General features: G+C 41.1%; 1 protein-coding gene across 9 annotated transcripts in view; it reads left to right on the top strand.

The window, feature by feature from the left end:
• TBXAS1 (thromboxane A synthase 1) overlaps positions 1-21030 on the top strand; it is a 249428-nt gene that overhangs the window by 13401 nt on the left and 214997 nt on the right. Inside the window, exon 2 of one of the 9 annotated variants that reach the window (XM_065037839.1) lies at positions 379-460. The exons of the other annotated variants lie outside the window; for them this stretch is intronic. Within the exon in view, the coding sequence (XP_064893911.1) occupies positions 438-460 (23 nt within the window). The 5' untranslated portion in view covers positions 379-437. The remainder of the gene's footprint in view (positions 1-378; positions 461-21030) is intronic. 9 annotated transcript variants of the gene reach the window in all.

Below are 21030 nucleotides of genomic sequence, written 5' to 3'. Positions count from 1 at the left end.
TAGCACAGTAGGCATTGCAGTGAGCTATGCTGAAAAAAAAAAAAACCACCAAAAACCAAACAACAATGCTTTGTCTGGATAATTTATTTCAGAAATTAAATTAGCCCAACTCGGAGTGCTTTTCTGACTGTTTTTACTTGAATACCTCTTCAAATCCTGCCTTCCAGTAAACCAATGTTTTTTTCTTATTTGTATGTGTGCTCAAGAAAAAGTTTCAGGGATGGTGGTAGAAAAAGAATCTCTGACAAAAACCCAGAGCTAATCTAGAAGAGAATAGTGATGTCAGCTTCAGGTTAGCACAATTGTTATAGCAGTGTAAATGACAGATCATTTCTGCACATATTTCTTCATTCTTTGACCCTGTTGAACTTTGTTCAGCTTCCTTGTGTGTCAAGGGTGGGTCTAGAGAGACTGAAAAAGAGTCAAGCCCGTATTTGATGTGCATCGACATATCGCGTAGGTGAGTGAGCCAGCTTTCTTAATAAGATCTGCCCTGATCATCACAAACATCCAAGTTCTAATTCCTTTGAATTTTACTAGGAAATAAAATGGCAGTGAAACCATGCTGCTTAGCTGCTGATCTTTATAAGCTTACGGGGATGAGGGTGAGTGCAGAGGCACACCCACAGTTCAGAAGTGCAGCAGGTTGCTGGTGGGATCTGACCACCTGTGAGACTGCTGGAAGGGCCCGATGTTTCCATATAGTGCATGTCAATGTGTCCTGAGGTCCTTGAAGTCATGGAACTGCTCCGTGTAAATGTAGGGTACCTTCTGGTGCCTGCTTCTCCAGAGCCTCATTTTCTGATTCTGTTTGAGAAAGGCGGTTCTTCCCCTTGAGGTGAAGGCATGGCAGTTTAGTGCAGAATTCAGTCTTGCTATAAACAAACGTAGCTCTAATTGTAGTCTGAAGTCAAAGTTAAACTAGGCTTCTGGCTGTGGACAGTCAGCTGCTGAATTGAGTGCCTATCATATAAGTTTCAGAAAGTCTAAATTAGGATTGAGGTGGGAAATTGCCTTACAGTAGAGATACACCATTAAGTGTTTCTGCTTTCCTGGCTGCAGATGAGTTCTGTGAACGCAACAAGTAAGGAAAGCTGGAGTTTTAAATAGGAAAGTGTCTTATACTCTTACCTGGCAATGGTTACTATTAACCAGTCTTGTTGATCTACAAATACAGGTTGATTTTAAGTAGCTTATTAGATACAGATGCCTATGAGTCACTCTTCCAATGGAGGAGGGTGCTTCTTAAACTTCCAGTGAAATATACTGGGCAATATCTGTGGGTTATTGGTAGGTTTGCCTGGTGGCTAAGCTATTCAGATCCATTTATCTCAGTAAGATGGAATGACTGAACCTGTAAGGTTAATGGTGTGAATCACATCTGCAAGTGCTGTGGTTGTTGTTCAAACCTGTCAACCTATTCATTTGAGAGTCTGTTTTTATATATTTTTTTTTATACTGCATGTCTGTTTAAACAAATGAGTAAAACCCAATGCAAGCTCATAGCTTCCTTTATTCATGGCTGAAACCTTGGGTTCAAGGAGCTATTTAAAGACTATGTAAGGGTTGCTAATAGAAATGCACATCCCTAATTATAGAGAATGTTTTTATTACAATCATATTGCATACCCAATTGTCTGACACTTCCAGGAGTCAGAAAACACAAGTGTTATGTATGGCAGGAGTAATAATAAAGTAATAACTCTTCAAGTTCCTTTGACATTTTCATTCTAAGCTTTATTCTCATTTTTAAATAACTTCTGAATTCTTATTTCTCTATCTTTTTCTGCCAGCATTGTATCATGTCAGAAGGGCAGTCATGGGGGAAGAGAGGAATGAATATTTGCTGTTGTGAATGTTGTTATGGTAGTAGCTTATGTGAACTGTTGTGTGAGTACAAAGAATAGGCGGCTTGTCCACCTTGTTGGCTCTAAAACAGACTAAACAGAAGGCAGTTGCAGGTAGACAAAAGAGTTGATAGATCTAATGAACACTAGAATACCAACATGATGATGGCAACTGGTGTGTTATTGAGTTGTTTCCTTAGCATGGTTTTGGTGGATGGGGGAACTCTGTGGTTTAAATGAAAGCCTTGAGCTGCTGCCTGTCAGCTCAGCCTCAGTCACTGTTAGCATGTGTATTGTAAGACCAGCTGTGATTTATCACAGTTCAGCTGGCAGGTGGTATCTTGCTAAGTTGTGATAAGACCAATCTCTTCAGATTTTTGGGTAAGGTGAGGTCATCTGAAGCGAGGGAAAGGGAGGAGAGCCTGTAGCTGCATAAAATTAAACTTCTAGAAAATATATAGGCCTTAGGAGGAAACTTGGATGATTTGGTCCTTTTTTTTCTAAGACTGGTACAATAAAGATAATCAATAACTCTTTATAACAAATCCTCTAATAGCACATCTCATGCATTGTTATCAGTGTAATATAGAGATGATGCTTGTAGTGTGTTGTGTCAATTTTGAATCAGGGGAAAATTCAGTGACTGTAATCTCTCAGTATTTATCTTCCACATGACCTTAAGTCAGCTATAAGGAGAGGCTTTTTAAGGTAGTTGATTTAATGTTGGGAGTAGAAAGACAAGCTTTTGGGTACATAGTCTCTTCAGATTTGAAATGGGAAGAACAAACCTGACATGTCTTTTTTGGTAATCTGTCAGTTTAACTGATGTGCTCAAGTCTGCTTGCTGTCCTTCATTCCTCAAGGATTTAGTTGTCTGCTCCTCTCCCCATCCTTACTTCTTGCTCTCAGTAGGTCAAAGTCTCTTCTTGCAGGTCTCCTATAATGGATTCTTCAATGTCTCTTGCTACCTCATTACTATTATGACAGTGAAATTACTGTTTTACTGACTACAAGAAGGCATAATATGGCTAAATACATAAAATTCAATAATACCAGTAGCGCAACATGGACTATTCTTAAAATTCTCTTGCCCATGTCCCCCCCACCCACTGTGATTTTTAGTAGCCAAACTGATTATCAGAGCAGTTTCTTTTCAGCGAACTTTCTCAATTTCAAGGACTGCTATCTATTTGCTTATTCTCTGTGCATCTCAGAGGTTTTTTTAGGCACAAAATGAAAACAAACACTTAAGGGAGGAATGAGGTTAAGATTTACAAATCCCAGTGATATTCTCTATTTAAAAATACAGTAGTATATCTATGCAACATATCGTTCATTTTCATTTTAAACATATGCTGAGATGGGTATCCCATGCTTGGCTGTAGCTGCAAACATTGCTTTGTGTCTTTCTTTTTGCTGTCTGAGAAGATGTTTGACGAAATGAAAGCAGGAGCTTATCTTGCTTTAAAGTTTAATGTACCATAAGCTTAACATTATGAAGAAGCTGTCACAGCATTCAGATACCTGTGTTCAGACTGGATTATCAACCCCTGTCTAAACAAACCTGGGTTTTTTTAGAAATATGGAGGTTGGATGGGAGGTGTTTGTTGATGTTTGTGAGATACATGTCTAATTGCATGCTTTCAAACATAGCAAAACACATACTTGCAGTGTTCTTGTCTGTTTCTGAAAAGCTAAATCATTCAGAAGACGCCAGTTTTACACTGAAGTAGTGTTAATGATCACTTGTTTACAGAAATGTATAGGGAGATTGAGAGATTTGCCTTCCGCTGGATCTAGATACTGTCTACCCATTGCACAACAGGTCAATCCTGGCCCAAAGCATTTGCAGTCTCTGATCAAAAAGAATGAAAACTAAACTTTTGCCTCTAGTCTTAAGCCTAGGTGTTTGCTTACACTTAGATACAGAAGGTACTTAGAAGTGGAGGACAACGTGTTAGAGTTCATCATTTGATAGTATACCTGTACAAGACCACTTCAGAAGTTAATCTTGTGACAGATAGTGTTTTGATACAGGTGACTTCAATACTCTTGTTTGTTTGGCATTATTTTACATTTGTTGTTTTTGAAAGAGGTCTGAAAAAGAAAGTTTAGAGATAGCTGTCTCCAAGTAAAACTTTGTTCTGTTTTTGCAGAACCTTGCTATTTGTGCTTGAGTTAGGCAAAAGTGAGATCAAATAGATTTCCTTTTGTTTTTCCTCCAACTAGATGCCACCTAAAACTAGATCTTGCACCATTTCTTCCTCCTAAAAAATTCAGTGTTTACAAAAGATGTTTGATTGCTAGAGCGTTAGGCTGATGGTTTGAGTGCAGGTGTAGGGTGAGCAGGTTATTCTCCCTAACACATCCAGATAATGCTTCCAACCAGATCCAGTGTCCGGCAGTACAAAAATGGGATCCTTTCTGAAAGGAACACCAACTGTGGGCGAGTAGGCCTGAACTTTTCTAGCTCTCACTGCTGCCATTAAAGGCAGAGAGCTACAAAGACCACTGTGGCTGGAGACAGAAGCCTGGGTAGGGAACACCAACATACACCCATTAAGATGTACAGCTCTCATGGCAGGCTCATTAGTTTGCAGTGAACCCCACATCAGGTTTACAGGGTCAAAAGGCTGGGAAGTTTGGTTTTCTTTGGTATTCTTTTAACTCCAGCTGTTGGTTATTTTTTTTCCCTAAAATGGCCATTATGTCGGTGGAAGTCACTCTGCTTCCCTCCCCTACATTCAAAGGGCTTATGAAAGCTAGAAGGATCTGACTCAACAGGAAACATCAGCAAATTGCTGTTGGTGACAGAAAAAACTAACCGATTCGGAATAGTCTTTGTCACGTGGTTTTACATGAAGCAAATCTGGAATTCTCACTAACGCGTCAAACATAATTTGATCCCACAGCTGTGCAGTGTATGGCTTTGTCTTTGAGCTAAATCAAGCATCTCTAGGTGAGCCTGAGAAGGAGCAGGGTAAGCTACTGAACTATAATTTGGAAAAGTGCCACGCCACAAATGACTAAATACTTTCTTTTTTTGAAAACAAGGTAGATTTGATAATACAAAAAGAAGTTCCCTCAGTGCTGATTATGCTGCTTTTATGTCAACATATCACTCTTTTTTTGGTGAGGGGAATGTAGAACAGGCTTCCATAATTACAATTGCAGGTTATCCCGGTAAATGTAGCTCAGCCTCTAGTGTTGTGCTGCTTTGGATTTGCTTGCTTGCATTTCATTGCAAAACTCAGACACCTCTATGTTCAAGTGTTTTATTTGTGTTTATTTGAAGACCCTTTTCTTCTTATGTGAAGGTGCATTTCACCCTAACGACTCTGTGTAAAGTAAATCTTCAGCCTACTCATTCCTTGTGGTCTTTGTTTTTCCTAAACCTTTTCATGCCTCTGCCCAAAAAATCCCTCAAGGACAATTTCTTTAAGTGCACGGAGATTATAGCATTAATAGTATATTAAGGTAGACCTACAGGGATAGGTTAGCTTCCTTTTACCCATCTTCTGACATCATCTCCAGATCTAGTATCCAGTGGAGCATGCTGTGAAGCTGGCTAGTGCTCACAAATGCCACTAGACCAACAGGAGCTGGACACAGTCCTTGAGCAATCCCATTTCTGCTTTTCCTTCCCACAGGGCTTAGGATGGACTGGGTCTGGTTTGAACTGGGATGTACAAGCAGGAGAGACTGGCAAGGGGGGAATTAATCTGGCCTCTCCACCAGGCAGCTTCTGCCTGGGAGCCTTCTCTGGAGCTTCACTTAGCTCTTCTGAACTAGGTCTTTGGTTTTAACTTCTGATCTGCTGTTTGCTTTGAGGCAGGTTGCTTTTCTTATCTTGGGGATATTTGGGCACCTCGCAAAATAATTTTGGGTGCTCTGAGTTAGCTTCTAGGATCTCCTGCCTCCGTCTACTGACTGTTTTAAGAACCTGATGAACTTAACATGCTGCTTCTGGTACACTAAATGGAATTTAAATTAAATGGTGAAAGAAGGCAATGTAAACAACCTCTTTAAGGAGAAGACTGCCTGTGTGAGCAGTGGGGCACTCCATCCCATTGCTCAGGGACTATCTCTTGCTGTGCCTGAGCATTTAACTGCCAGGCTCAGCAGGGCCTCTCAGAACTGCTGTAATTCCTCCAAACCGTGCCATGAACTCTGCTCTCCCCTGAACCCCAGGGGAACGTATTGGCAGTTCCTGTGACTGCCCTGCATTGGGGTGACTAGTTTTGCATCCTCGTGTGCTCCAAGGGGTGAGGACTTGTCACTCCACATCTTTCAGATAGCAGTCCAAGTGTCCTGCCAGCCTGGCTGTGGTCCTTCTTAAATGGAAAGTTAAATCAATGGGAAGTTTTGACAGGTGAGACTTTCTCAGAGTGCTGAAGAGTAAATCGGTGTTCTCCCTTCATTGTCCCCTTCAACACTGCTCTCATTGTTAAAAGAAAGTTGCCCATGTTCTTCTTTTTCACTCCTTTTTGTCTTTGCATCAGGCTTTGTCAATAATAATGTTCAGTGTGTTTTGTCCTCATTGCTGACTCACTGGTAATTAATGCCTTTGATTGTCATGCCTTGCTCTTCTGTAGGAAAGTTTTATACAGTATTTAATGGAGCTGTCTGAAAACAATTTTAAAATAAAATATTGACATATTATTGAGAGATTGTCTTTTATCAGTTCCCCTTGGCATACCTGAAACCTTTAGATGGATTTTTTTCTATCTTTCTGTTATCTCCCTAGGTTTGTTTTTGGCTTTTTTTCCCTAATGAAAACAAAGTTTACTGTTCCATGAGCTCAGTGTGTGCTAACTGCTGAGAAATAGCCAGCAGAAAGAGCTCAAAGTATTTTCTGGCTTTGGTCTGGAAACATATTTAGTTCACTTTCCCAGCAATAGTGTAGGAATTTGAGAAAATTATGTCCAATGTCCATCTCTTCATTCCCTTGTCTTATGTGCCATTGCTTACACTGCTAACAATTTCTTTTAGGTTCTGCTTGTTTATTTTACATGTATTTTCTATGGCTGAAGTGATTTTGCAGGTCAGTACTAGAGTTTTAATGCAAGGGTCATCTAACATGTGGTAGATTCTCCATATCCATTCCTCTGGTTGTTTCTTTCCTGGCCAGTCCTGGTTTTCATGGTTCTGCAGGACCTGTGGGGTTCTTGGGGAGTTTGATAAGGAAGCAAGAAAGAAGAGAAAGAGCAAAATCTGTTATTTTGGTATGTTTTTCAGATAGAAGAAGCAGCAAGATGCCCAGAATGGCTGGGGAAGGACTAGGAAGAATGAATGGGAACAGAAGGATATTATATGAATTTGAAGGGAGTGGTTACAGATGGAGGTCAAGTATGCTTGGGAAAGTTGAGACTGGAAGAAAGGAGCTGAAGTGAGATGTATGTTGGGAGCAGGGCATGAGGTGGTAGCTGTGTGCTTGTGTTGACAAAGTGAAGTTTACTTCCTTGGAAAGAATAGTTCCTTTCAGCTAGTGGAAACCTTGTGATACTTGTTAGGAGTTGAGGGGTATGGGAAGGATGAAAAGGCAGTGAACTTTAGAGGGGATGGGTAATTGGTAACTGTATGATCACAAGCTCCTGCTGTATGAATGCTCTTGGATGAGAACTACTGGCAGAGTTTTGAACCTGTAACCCTAGGTTTTCTTGTAACTTATTCAGTAGCAATAAATCTGATGTAATTTGTGTGTGCATGTTTGTGGTTTCTCCTCCAAAAAGCTCTAAAGAGCTTTTATGTAAACACCCTCTCAGTAGAGCTATAACAAGATGAAGAGGTCATTGAGGCACGTGGTTTGAAATGTGGGAACGACATGAAATATAGCCACCCTGGGAGAAAAAGGAGCAGCTAAAGGATCTTCAATGTGTTGCACACCAGCATGAGGGACAGAAAGTGATGGTGGTGAAGCCTGCAAGGGCCTTCTTCCAACTCTTAAAATATCAATATGATCTGTTTACTCTCCAAAGATTTTAACAAACCTCAGTTTTAAGGTTTTCTGAGTTGAGATACAGTAATCTCTCCAAGAGAGACCTCAGTATAAGCTTCACAGTAGGAAAACTGAGAAGCTATATATTTTTATTAGGGTAGTGACTATATCACTAATGTTCTGGAATGTTTTGTGTCTCTGAACATTATGATGTATTGTACCTAGCACAGAACTCTGAGTTGCCCGAATATTTCCTCAGTAGTCAGTCAGGTCAGAGCTCTGGCCGAGAGACAACACAGCTTTAAGAAGAGCAAATACCTCTTGGTGGTTCCAGAAAGACTTAATGTCCACTCTGTGGCTAATTAAGCTGGACTGACATTTAGCAGCCTTCACTTCTGGATACATATCTGGTCTTCTGTCTCTCTTCTTCTCTTAAGAGCTAAGAATAGGTGGTGGAAAGATAAAAGATCCTCAGTTTTGTGATAACTATCCCTAGCTATGGCAACAAACCTTGAACCTTTTGGATCTCAGAAGAATAGTATTTTAAACTTTTTCTACTAGAAAGTTTTAGACTTCAGGTAATTTCTCACAGTTTGGACACCAATCTCAGTAGTTATGTTTTTAAACTTTTTCAACTTAAAATTATTAACAGTAGTTAATTATATAGTGTTGTCACAATTTATTTTCTTTCCTGAGATATGACTTTTGCTTAATACAGTTGGAAGTGATATCAACTTAAGTAGAAAACCAGCTATCTGGTGTCCTTCTAGGACACAGAGCCCTTGTTGTTAAATGAAAGAGACCGTGAGATCTTGGGTGTCAGGCACAGAGAAGTGAGGAACCTCCCCAGAGCAAGGTTGCAGAGAGAGCTTGGAATATCAACTGTGGGCACAAGGTGGTGGAAGGACTGTAAGGATCTGTGCCTTTGCAGGCCATGCATTTTGTAAGGACTGGTGTATTTAAGCGGGTGTTCATCCTGCCAGGACTCAGGCTGGGATTTGAGACTTGGGATTTGGGTAGTTTGTCCCTAACTTGCCTCCTCAGCTTTAGTAGAGTCAAGCTATTAACAAGCATGGTAAGGTGGACTTTACTTCCACAGTAGGTGGTGATTCAGTTCCTCTTTCAAACCTTGACTGTATCACCTATGGACGTTTTACCATTTAATTTTTGACATCTCTAGGGATTCTGTACAGTAAAACCTTTTCTTCACCTCTGCCCTCTCCCACCCCCCTGCCTTTTATTTACATTCCTGAGTGAGAGCGTAGCCAAGCAGTGAGCTCTGTGCCATGGAAGCATTTTATATTTTGAGCAGAGATAAAAATCTCGTTCCTTCTATAAACAAAACAAATCAACAGATGATGCCCAGGAGAACCATTTCTCTATAACTGTTTTCCTCCAGCTGCTTTCAATTCTGTGCAGCTTGCAATGCACCATATGAAATACGTGTGTGCCTTTCTGTGTGTGCAAAACACAGGTTTCCTCCAGACAGTGGCAGCTCCATCATAAAAAAACAAAAAAAAACCAAAAACCAAAAAACAACAACAACAAAAAAAAACCAAAACCAAACAAAACCCTCTCATTTTTTCTTTTACAGTGCTGTAATAATAAGATTACTGATAGAGTTGAGATGTTTGGTTGCTCAATAGCATATAGCTTAGCAACACTAGAAGATATAGTAGAGTTGCTCTGCAGTCACATCCTCTCTCTGAAGGGGTTTGGACTGCTGTCCATGGGAGGATGAGGGACAGAAATAATCTGAATGAGTTTGAGTGCATCATAAACATGATGGGGAGGGGGAATGAGGGTACAGCCAAAATGCTTGTTTGGAGTTTGCTGCCCTGCATTTGCTTGCATATGTCCCTGTGTCAGTGAGGAGTTCCTTGGTGGTGTCACAGCAGCTTTGTGGCCAGGCACAAGCCTGTTGCAGGAATGAACCTGGTAGAAGGCAACCAGAAATGGCCCCTCCAGCCTGCTGGAAGCCCTTGCTTGATGGCACCTCTTGCTTTTCTGGTTTTGTTTGGTTGTGGTGAACAGCTGGGAGGTTCAGGTGAATGGCCAAAAGCTGCAGGGGCCAGGCAGTGAGACCCAGCAGCATCATGGAAGAAGATCATGAATGGGAAAGAGCAGAGGGTGCTGGATAAGGTGCTGGTAAAGAACTTGCATGGTGAGGTCTCACATGCTTGAGCATAGTTGCAGGCCAGCCCTTGGCAGAGGTGCAGCTGCAGTTGTCTCTTATCTCAGCAGTATCTTTCTGCTCATCTTCCTCTCCTGAGATATGCTTCTGTATAGGAGGATGGTGGTTAAGCCAGATGTTCTTAAACTGGGGCCCGGGGGAGTAGTATTTATCTTTCCAGGGGCCTTGCTAGGTTAATGGTCTGTCTTTTGCTATCATTACTCAGTAGCCCCTGAGATGTGGAGGAACTTGGAGTTAACAGAGGAGCAGGAGGTATTAAAATTCAGCAACACTTCTTCTGGTCCTCTTGGTGAAGTATGGTTTAGACCTGAAGGAAAATACTGTGGTTTTTCATTCAAAAGTCTCCCAAGAGCTTTTATGTAAACACCCTCCAAGTGTACATGTATGTACCCACATATGTATACATTTCTATAGAAACATATAGCAAGTGACTGGGAACAAACAGCTTCTAAATAAACAGCAGAATGTAACTGATCTGATCCTTGGATAGATCACACTCAGTGCCCAAAGCAGCCCCTTTATCCCATCTCTAGCCAAATGACTTCTGGCAGCTAAGGAAATAACCTTGGGTAAAACCAATAGAATGTTTATAACACGGACGTTAGCTATTGACCCTGAAAGTGTTTTATGACACCACCTTGCTTTTGCCTTGTATATCTTCATTCCGTGCTTGATATGTTGTACTGCGTTTTTGAAAAACTGCAGTCTTTCCACACCACTTGGGAATCTGTCGCTTGGGCACTCGGACTTGGGTTCGCACCCATCAGTACTGTATCATTCTCTAAGGCAGATCTGATCTGGACTGAGGCAGACACATGAGAAAATTTTGATTTAATTAATGAGAGTGCAAGACAAGTAATTCATACCATTTCTGCTATGCTATTGGGAGAAGATAGGCTGTACCTGATCTGGTTCAAAGTTCACTTTTCCATATTAACAAATTTGAGTTAACAGAGCTTTTGTCACAGAATCACAGAATGGTTGGTGTTAGAAGGGACCTCTGTAGATCATCCAGTCCAACCCACCTGCTAAAGCAGGTTCAGCCAGAGCAGATCACACAGGAATGTGTCCATGCAGGTTTTGAATGTCTCCAGAGAAGGAGACTCCACAACCTCTCTGGGCAGCCTGTTCCAGTGCTCTGGCACCCTCAAAGTAAACAAGTTTCTCCTCATATTCAGATGGAACCTTCTGCATTTCAGCCTGTGCCCATTGCCACTCATCCTGTCGTCGGGTACCACTGAAAGGAGTCTGGTCCCATCCTCTCGATAACCACCCTTGAGATATTTATAAGCATTGATGAGATCTCCTCTCAGCCTTCTCTTCTCCAGGCTGAACAGACCCAGCTTTCTCAGTCTCTGCTTGTAAGATGCTCCAGACCCTTAATCATCTTTGTAGCCCTTTGCTGGACTCTCTCCAGTAGTTCCTTGTCTTTCTTAACTGGGAAGCCCAGAACTGGATGGAGTACTCCAGATGCAGCTTCACCAGGGCAGAGTAGAGGGGGAAGAAGGCATTCAGTAACTCCACCTTCTCTGTATCCTTCGTCACCGGGGCACCCACATCATTCAGCAGCAGACCTACATTTCCCCTGACCTTCCTTTTGCTGGTGATGTACTTGAAGAAGCCCTTCTTGATGTCCTTGGCATCCCTGGCCAGACTTAATTCCAAGTGGAGCTTGGCCTTCCTTACTGCATCCCTGCGTACTCTAACAGCCTCCTTATATTCCTCCCAGGTGGTCTGTCCCTTTTTCCACATTACATAGGCATCTTTCTTCCATCTAAGTTTTGACAGGAGCTCCTTACTGATCCATGCTGGCCTCTGCTTTGGGTGGTATGGCTGGGATGGTTTTGATCAGAGGCTTCTTGCCCTAAACCTGCATTTACTGTATCATTAAAACAGGGTCTCAAGCTTGTTTGAGAACTCACTTCCATTTACTTTGTGCAATTGCCCTGGTAAAATTAGGGAGCAGCAACAAAAGGTCAATACAAATTTCACTGGCTGCCAAGTGCACACAGATCAATTTTTTAATACTTCTATTTGTGAATGTGTTGCCCAAAGTGATCTGCTTATGTCTGAGCATTTAGGCCTGTAGCATCCATGGAGCTCAAACTCAGAGCTTTAAGGAAATGAGAGGTAAGCGTTGTAACATAGCTGACTTTTTTTTTTTTGTCAAAGCAGCAAAATATCTTAGGTGCTCAGTTCTATTGAAAATTTGGCTTTAAATGGAGGTGGATAACAGTCAGAAATCTTGTCGCAGCTGTTGCTGGCAATGGCTGGTTGTTCTTCTGGGTGATGCTATTTTGTCTCAAGTTACAGAGCTGACTGTAAAATTTAAATATTTTTCAGTAAAGCTTACATGGGCAACTTGTCTCATTCATTATCCAAGAAATTCTGAACTTCTAAATAACTGCTCTAAGCTGATTTACTAGTCTAAGCCCTTTAAATTCATAGGCTGAATTTGGCTTGCATTGGTTGAAGCAGTGATAAAATGGTGTTACTTTTTTTTTAGTTTCTTACCTGAGAACAGAAATAACTCTCTCAACTTTCAACTTTCACGTGGTCCATTCTCTGACTGAAAAATATTGTTAAACGTACTATTGATGAAGTAAAAGAGCAACACACACAGAAACCCAAGCAGGACCACAAATCCTCCTCTGAAATTGTTCACACTGGTTATGTGAATAAAAGAATATTGATGCTGTTTGTAGAATTGTGATGATATAGGAAATTGCTCTTACATGATAGAAATAGTGTGCCTGTATGTGTCCCCATCTATCTGTCCACTCACCCAGCTCTTTGTTGTTTTGGTTAGCTCTATAGTTGGCAGACATACCACAGAACCACTTCCTGAGGCAGAAAATGTCCTTTTTCAAGGTTTCACAGAGGATCATTGCAGTGGCTGTTTTGTCTTTTCCTTGCTTGGCAAAGGCCTTTCGACTGAAAAAATTTTTGCTTAGTTTGGGAGGAATTACTGTATGTAGTCAGACACTAATGACTTTCAGTTGAATGTGGTGGATTTTGGTTCCCATTCCAAATAGTTTGTAGAGACACAGTGCACTGAGAGATGTTTCAGCTGCAATGACTGTTGATCCCTAAGGATGCAGCTGATCTATTTATGGTTTTGTTTTTTTTAGTTTATTTATTTATTTATTTTTAATTTGTAAATTGCATTGCATTTGTAAATAGCCGGTGGCCAAAATCATTATCAATGTGTTAACTTAAAGATCAATCAGCATTTTCAAAGGCTGGACAGTTTCAAGAGCTTTCTCTGAGCAAGTTGGAGGCTTTGTCTTGTAGGCTGTGAGAAAATTGTTACAAAACACAAGAGAGTTGGTAGGAGTTTAAGGAATCATAATTAATTGACAATGGTTTTTCAAAACCTGCATTTTCCAATTTAAAATAAGCTGTTAAAATAATTTAGAACAGTGTTATGGTAGTCCCTTGGTATATGTAGGTAGCTTTGGGTTAAACATATAAATAATGCTGAAAGGACTATATTTAGTTCCAGACTGATCCAAGGACAACTGAAAAACTGAAGGTCAAATAACAAAATGAAGAAAAGAAAATTATAGCCCTCCTTGTTCTGTTCTGCAGCATGCTGCTTGGCAGCCGTGAAGGTTCAATACTGGGGAATTTGTCACATACAGCTATTTATGATTTGTACTTTAAGTAAAGCAAGTAAGCATGAAGTCTGTGTACTTATTGACAAAAGCACATCACTGAGTCTTGTCACACTGAATCTAGGCAGAGTACTGCAATCTGAGTACTGCAAAATTTCTGAGGCCTGGATATTAAAAGATCTATGGAAGACCAATTAATCAATGATGGCTTTCTTCATACTCTGTCTTGACTCCTGGAATCTAGCAGTTTCTTCCTAGAACTGAGCTAAAGAATAACCAGGTACTAAATTGTGGGCTAAGACCATTGCTTGATATTTTTTTTTTTTCTTGTACAAACTATTGAAATTGTTGAACAAGAGGGACTTCAGGTCACTGTTGACTTGGGAGAACTAGGAGTCTGTGCTTGAGCATGAGTTTGTTTAAATAGCCCAAGTGCAGAACTGAATGCTTCTATTTACAGAGATAAGGCAATGAGCTTCAACCCATCTAAGTCAGCCCTCCAATGGTCATGGTGGTGGGTTTTTACTTCTAATGGAGGAACCTTGTGCCTGTGCTGCCTATCTGGGCAGGATCCAAGGTAGGTGCTAGGCTGTATTCTCTTTGCCTAGGAAAAGCATTTCACTTAGGTAGCTGCAGGTAACACAGGCACTGTTAGAGCCACAGGACCAGATCTTAATGGGTCATGCCTATCTCTTCATCTGAGGATGTGCTCAAGGATGGTGAAACTCTGAATGATCAGGCTGGCCATAAATTGTCAGTGATGTGATTTGTGAAATCAAGTTTATGCGATGTTTCACTTGACCTAATCTTGCCAAGCTTGATCATGCCTGCTGGTCCTCTTGCACAGCTCCCCAGCCCTACTGGCCAACCAGCCCACAGTTCCTGGGGCCAGATCCCATCCCTGGGGTATCCGCTGGCCACTTTGCTCCAGCCAGTTGACTCATTCTGATTGCCAGTACCTTTATGAGGGGATTTTAGTAGTACATGGTGTGATTAATTATTTTCAGAGGCTTTATTCCCTTTAAATTAGTTTCACACTAGCCTTCTTGTCTCTGAACTACTTATGAAACCATATTCAGTTGAAACAGCATGGTAGTATCTCCCACTGTAGTGGGGTTTTCAAATTGGGTAATATACTTTATGTCAAATGTGTGCATTGTACGGACAATGTCTACTCAAACAAAACATTGGCCACCAGTTGAGTGAAGATTAAATGCATCCTCAGTCGTCCTCAAAAATGAGTTGGAATATACGTGATTCAACTTGGCTAACCACTTTTCCCAAGATGGATGCATTCAACTCTGAAACAACAACATTCAGAGAAAATGACTTGTTTTTCTTAGCTGGAAACCATGTCTTGCATAATTTGTGTTTTTGCAATTTCACTTTAAATCTAGGATTTGCATGTCAGAGATAATGGGAAACAATTATTTCCTTCCACTTATTAGCTGGCTGTTGTTTACATTTCCTATGAGCGAATCTCTCTCTCTCTCTCTCTCTCAGTCTTTAAAATATTTTTGTGCATGCTGTGTCTAAAACCACATCAAATTAGAGGCCCAGTAATTAGGGCCATCCCTTCAGCAATGAGTTAATCTCTTTGAAGAAGCGAAGAACAAATCGGGATTGTCCTCAGCCAGAGTCCCAGCTGATGCATCATTTTTAGTCTGGTTGTTTCTTCAGCTCTTGAATTTATTATATGTTTAATCATGACTTTGTTTCAGAATAAAGCATAAACTCAGTTATGGTTTAGAAGATTGGTTGGAGTTTCATCTGATGAAGGGCCGTGTAAACTGAAACTTGAAATTTGGCCTTTGAAGATTGTGTAAAATACTAACGCTTGCAAATGTCTCTCTTAACAGACGTATTTCTAACAAATGGTTGTTTGCCAACTTATTTTTTCTTTCAATATTACAAGGAGCACCTACATGAACGGCATTTCTTTTCAATGGTTTAGTTATGCTGTTCATTTATAGCTTACTTTCCACTACCTCAGACTTTTACAGATTGTTTATGGAATAAATCTGAGTTCATAAGCTTAGATACCAGATATTTGTGATCTGAGTGAGGAATCCCTGGGCAGAACAGGGAGTTCACAGTGCTAGAGCTGAATGTGGGTACAGCCCTGGCTTTGCTTTAGTATATGGAGCCTGACATTTGCATGTGCATGCACAAGAGGAGGAAAAAAAGAGAAATTCCTGAAACTTTCACTTCCCTTACTGCTGATTACCAAAAATTATTTAAAAAGGAACTCCCAGCCCTCACTATGTGTGGTATGTCATGACTGCATATTTTTGATCTGTTTTTGAAGAGCCATTAACCTCACTGTCTAAAAGCAAGCAAGCAAGCCAACAGAATCCTCCTAACTGTCAAATGCAAGTTAAATGGATGCTTAAGTTAGTTTTCAACTATGAAGAACATTTTGTTGTTCATGTTTAGTCTGTAAGGGTGCTCAATTGTCCCAGTTAAAGTCAGAGCCTGCCGCATCAGGAGAAATAATCTTTACACAATGTGCTATCTAACTATGCATGCCTTTGTGATGAGACAAATATACCTTTTGTAACAAAACCAAGTAAGAAATATCTTAGGAGCATAGAAGGCTTGATTGTGATCTTTATTACCTTGCTGTAAAGCAAGAGCAGCACTGCTGAACTCTGTGAAGTTGCTCTAAATGGAAGTGTGAGCTCTGAAATACAGAGCAGAATAAATTCACTTTATATACTTTAACTTGGAGAGGGCAAGTCTCTGTGGCAGTCCCAGCAGGATTACCAGCATTCAATCAATTTCGGGGCTTGTATATCCCAGCATTGTAGGTAGGCTTGGGAAGCTTATTTTGTGGTAGAAATGTCAATGCTCTTACACAGAATGCTCTGCTAACAGCCAAACCTCCTAAATAATCATCATCCCTACTGTTCAGCATGTGAACGTTGAGAACAGAAGTGTTGGGGGAATCTTTCTCAGTTCTGGCAGAAAACGTGTCTCTCGGAGAACAGGAGACTTTCCACTGGCGCAAGTCCTTACTTCGAGAGATCCGTCTCTTTGCTGAGACAACCATCTGGCCATCTCTGAGGGATGGTGGTTTGTGGCACGTTGCTGCTGGGGGTGGGTGTTATCTATCCAGGTGGCTCGAAAGCCTCTTTATGCTTGCATGCCTTTGCCACGGGCAGAATGCATAACTCCAGGATTTTTAATGCTTAAATTCATTATCCAAACTCCAAAATATTGTGCAACTATTTTTTGGGGTGAAGGGAAACCCTAATCCTTTCACTTTTGCTATTTAAGCCGCAAACAAGTCTTTACTTGCTCATAGATTTCAGGACTTTGATTACTTTTGGTTCTACCTAGCAACCACAAGCCTAGAAATAAGTTTTAGTTGGAGCCCTTTATCCATGCCCAAACTCCACTTCCTTAGGCAATCGTGTGGTTTTAATACTGATGCTTTCTGAAAAATCCAGATAATGAGGGACTCATGATTAAGCTGTGAGATTTTGTTGCTAGGTTTATTCTTGTGGAGCAGAACTAATAAAACTTTAAGGAAGAAGCTTTAGCCAAGTTTTTAAAAGGAGGATATTTCTATTGTGAAAACCTAAATTTTTTAAAAAAAGTGCAGCAAAGCTTGGAGATTGAACCTCAAGTTAATTGAATTCATGTGACCAGTGTAGGCTTTTTGGTGAGCTGGAACCAGACAAACAGGTGTCAGGTGCAGAGAAGACAAAGTAGGATCAGTATGTTGGCTGTGAACTGAGCCCTGCTTCCTCCTCCTTGCATGCATAATGTTATGATGAAAGTTGGCAAAAGGAAATACGATTGCACGTGCTTAAGTGTTGACAGCCAAGGAGCTGGGCTTTCTGTTTACAGAGGTAAAAAGACAAAAAAGTTGGGGAGTAAAGCTTCCTCTGTGTCTTTGCAGAGTCCTGGAAAATATGAGCTGAAAAAACTGGAAGAAAGCCTGTAATAGAAATATGATTTAAAAAAATCCAACAAACAAACAAACAAAACCCCAAAACAACAACAAAAAACAAAAACAAACCCCAAACCCAACCAAAAAAAAACAGACAACAAAAAACTCAAATATTCTAATGAAAAAAATACTCTGATGCAAATTGCAAAGGAAAATCACTGCATCCCCCTGGGTGTGTGCTGTATTCCAGAGCAATTGAGAAATGCATGCTAACGGGAAAGGAGGGACAAGTTTTCCCCTTTCCTGGACTTTTGATATAATTATTTAGCCAACGCTGAGAGAATCTCTGAATACTCTAAAACTTCAGTCATTTCTGAAATATTGACCGGGGACATTTACTAAATTCCAGAGCTGGTGAGGTCAAGGTAATGAGATCAAGTGATAAGCCCAGTAGTACCCACTGATTTAGTTGTTTGGACACTGTAACCAAACTGTGACCTCCTTGTTCTGCAGCCTCTTTGATCTAACTATGTGAAAACACAGCTGCTTACTGGATATCGTGTGCTAGTGCGCATGTAGGCGTTAGGGTAACTTTTTGTGACATTTGCTTTAATTTTCTGGGGTTGGATTATAAAAATGAGTATCACCCCCCATCCAGCTTTATATGTTACTCAGAGCCCTGTTTTACTTGCCGGTGGTATAACTAGTGAGAAGACGACCATGCGATGTCTGTGAGATATTCTCCCATCTGACTTGGGAGTGAAAGGTGGAAAAAATCCTCCAGAATGAGGCAGGGAGCAAGACCTCCACAGTCTTCTAGAAAAATCTTGGCAGGGGGGTGGAATTACTGCTATTTTCAACCCTGGCAGCTTTGCCTAAGGACTAGCCCTAGATCAAAGTTTCTTCTAACAGATGGGTGGCTTCAGGTCACTGTGACTTGTGCAGTGGGCACTGGCAAAGTACCTTCTGGTCCACAGGCTTTGTGTGAAGACACTCATTGATATTCCATTCTCACGGTCAGTGGCAATTCCTTGGTGTCTGCTTTCCCCTGTGCCTCTGTGTGTGATGCAGCCCCCAGTGTTGAGCAGGCAGGGTGAAGCCTCCAGCATGGGACCTGGGTCTGCCCAAGGCTCTGCCTCAGTGTAAAACTGCCTGTGGTATGGGTCTGTTCAGGGATGGACCTGTGTTTTACTCTTCTTTGTTGACTTTCATATTTGTTTCGCTTCTGGGTAGCTGTTTGTTTTTTGACATCTCTGCAACACAATGATTCCCTCTGGAGATACTCTGCCATCAACTCTCCACTGCCTGTGCCAGACTCTATGTGGTATTTCCTTCCCCAGGCAGGAAAACACAGGTATGGAGCAGAAATTAAGCCTGCTAAAAGCTGCACCACACTCCCACAGAAATACCTACCCAGATCCATATGAGATCATACACTGGAACCCAGCTACTTCCTGCCCCAAGTTTAAGCATCGTGAGCACAATAGTAAAGTTTCATGATGTATAGATGTGCCCTGGAATCACTTAGAGCAGAGGAGCGAGATGGAGAATTTATGTCTAGCCCATGGTAGAGCATGTGAGCTCCTGGCTGTTGTGTACTGTTGCCTTTCCACTCACACACAAGCTTATCAAAATATTTTTGTAGGCTTGCTCCAACTTCCCTGCGCAGCTTTTAACTCTTCATTTGAGAACCTTTGTGAACTAAGCGGTAGCAGCCCAGTGCTCAAAGATGGTGAATGGTGAGAGCACAGCTGGAGCCGGATTGACAGGCCAGGTTGCCACAGAGCTCGGCAGGAGCTGGGAGCCCGCAGCGCTGGCTCTGCAGGCCTGCTCACTGGTCTCCTTTCCCCCCAGGCATACGAGTAGATGGATTTAAAAATAAATAGGAAAGCAGCCTGGAGTGCCACTGTGTGTGTCCCTCTGAGCGTGATTCAAAAGCATGTGCTGGGGAAGTTTAGAGTTGATTAGACATATGGACTGGCATCAGAAATACAAAGTGCATCCAAAGAAGCGCCAGAACTCCCTACAAAGTCAAGCAAAAATAATCCCATGATGATTTATTACGAGACACACACATACTTCCATAGAGGCTGGTGTGAGGCATGGAAACCTGGCCCTGCAGTACTGAATGCTGAACACAAGATGAAAAGGTGGTTGCTGGCATAATAATCTTGAATATGTTAGAGTCCGGTTTAGTTCATAGTCTCTTTCAGATGTACAGTAAGCAATCAAGTTCAGATCCTTAAAGTATGTTTTGTGTTTAGTAGGGAGATGGTTGCCTTTTGAGGAAGATGGACAACACGTCATGCTTTTATTCACACTGAAGTAAAGAATTGAAGCACCTTCTTAATATGATTTTTCTGTTTGTTTTGAAAAGCCCTCAGTCTTTCCTACTTTGTATGTAATGTTTTCAAAGTGCATGTATAAAAGGTGAGCCAGAGAACAGTCACTCTAGGCACTGGCAGATTTTTGCAGTGTGCACAAAGGCCTGGAAGAAGTAGTTGTAGGAATGTCTTCCTTGCTGTCACAAAATGTCCCGTAGCTGCAGAAAAATAAATTACTTTAAGGTGGAGGCCTTTCCTTTTTGCATGAGAGTGTAGATGTCTTATGGTAAAATTAAGTAATTGCAATGCTCTGGCCTTTTTGTGTTTATGTTTGCTCCTTGCTGCGGTTAGCCATCGAGCACAAAATCAAATTGCTAAACATAGTACAACATCAAAGCAAAACTACCAAACATGGGCCAAATTTATAGCAAGGCAACAAGTATATTTTTTTAATATTGGGGATATCTGTGGAAACATATGAGCATTTTTAAGTACTTGTCTGAGGTCTTTTCAGGTTGATTTCTAATGTGGATTTATATCAGAATTTGTGTAATGAATGAGTGTGGAAAGAATTATTTCTGCTGCTTAGCATTATTTGTATGAGATACTCACCTAGAACAGAAGATTTAGTCAAACATTTTATAGAAAAATAGCTTTCAAAGCATGCACTTCCTCTCTGTTCTAGGTTAAATTATTATGCAGAGGCTTAAATAGCTAGCTGTATTCTGCCCTTTCATATAATGTGATAGGGAATTATAGTTTACTTTTGTGTTTAATATTGTGCAGCTGTGAGTTGGCTGTAAAGACTGGAAGCACGCTTAAACCCATATGAGAGGCGTGCTCCAAATCTACTGCCTGTTGGAGAGGATGAAGAAATATTGCTAGAAAAGTCCACAGAGGGCTATAAAACGGTGTCAGGAGTGTGTTGCTGCAGGGATCAAATAACTAAACATGCAAAAAGCTGTTGTCTGTTCTTCTGATATGATGCGTGTAGATAATCACAGAATGTTAGGGATTGGAAGGGACCTAGAAAGATCATCTAGTCCAATCCCCCTGCCGGAGCAGGAACATCTAGATGAGGTTACACAGGAAGGTGTCTGGGTGGGTCTCCAGAGAAGGAGACTCCACAACCCCCCTGGGCAGCCTGTTCCAGTGTTCTGTTACCCTCACTGAGAAGAAGTTTCTTCTCAAATTTAAGTGGAATCTCTTGTG

Source organism: Columba livia, chromosome 1 (genome assembly GCF_036013475.1).
Source record: "Columba livia isolate bColLiv1 breed racing homer chromosome 1, bColLiv1.pat.W.v2, whole genome shotgun sequence".
In the NCBI taxonomy this organism is placed as follows: domain Eukaryota; kingdom Metazoa; phylum Chordata; class Aves; order Columbiformes; family Columbidae; genus Columba; species Columba livia.
Note: the sequence above shows the minus strand (reverse complement) of the source record. Positions and strands in the feature narration are given on the sequence as shown.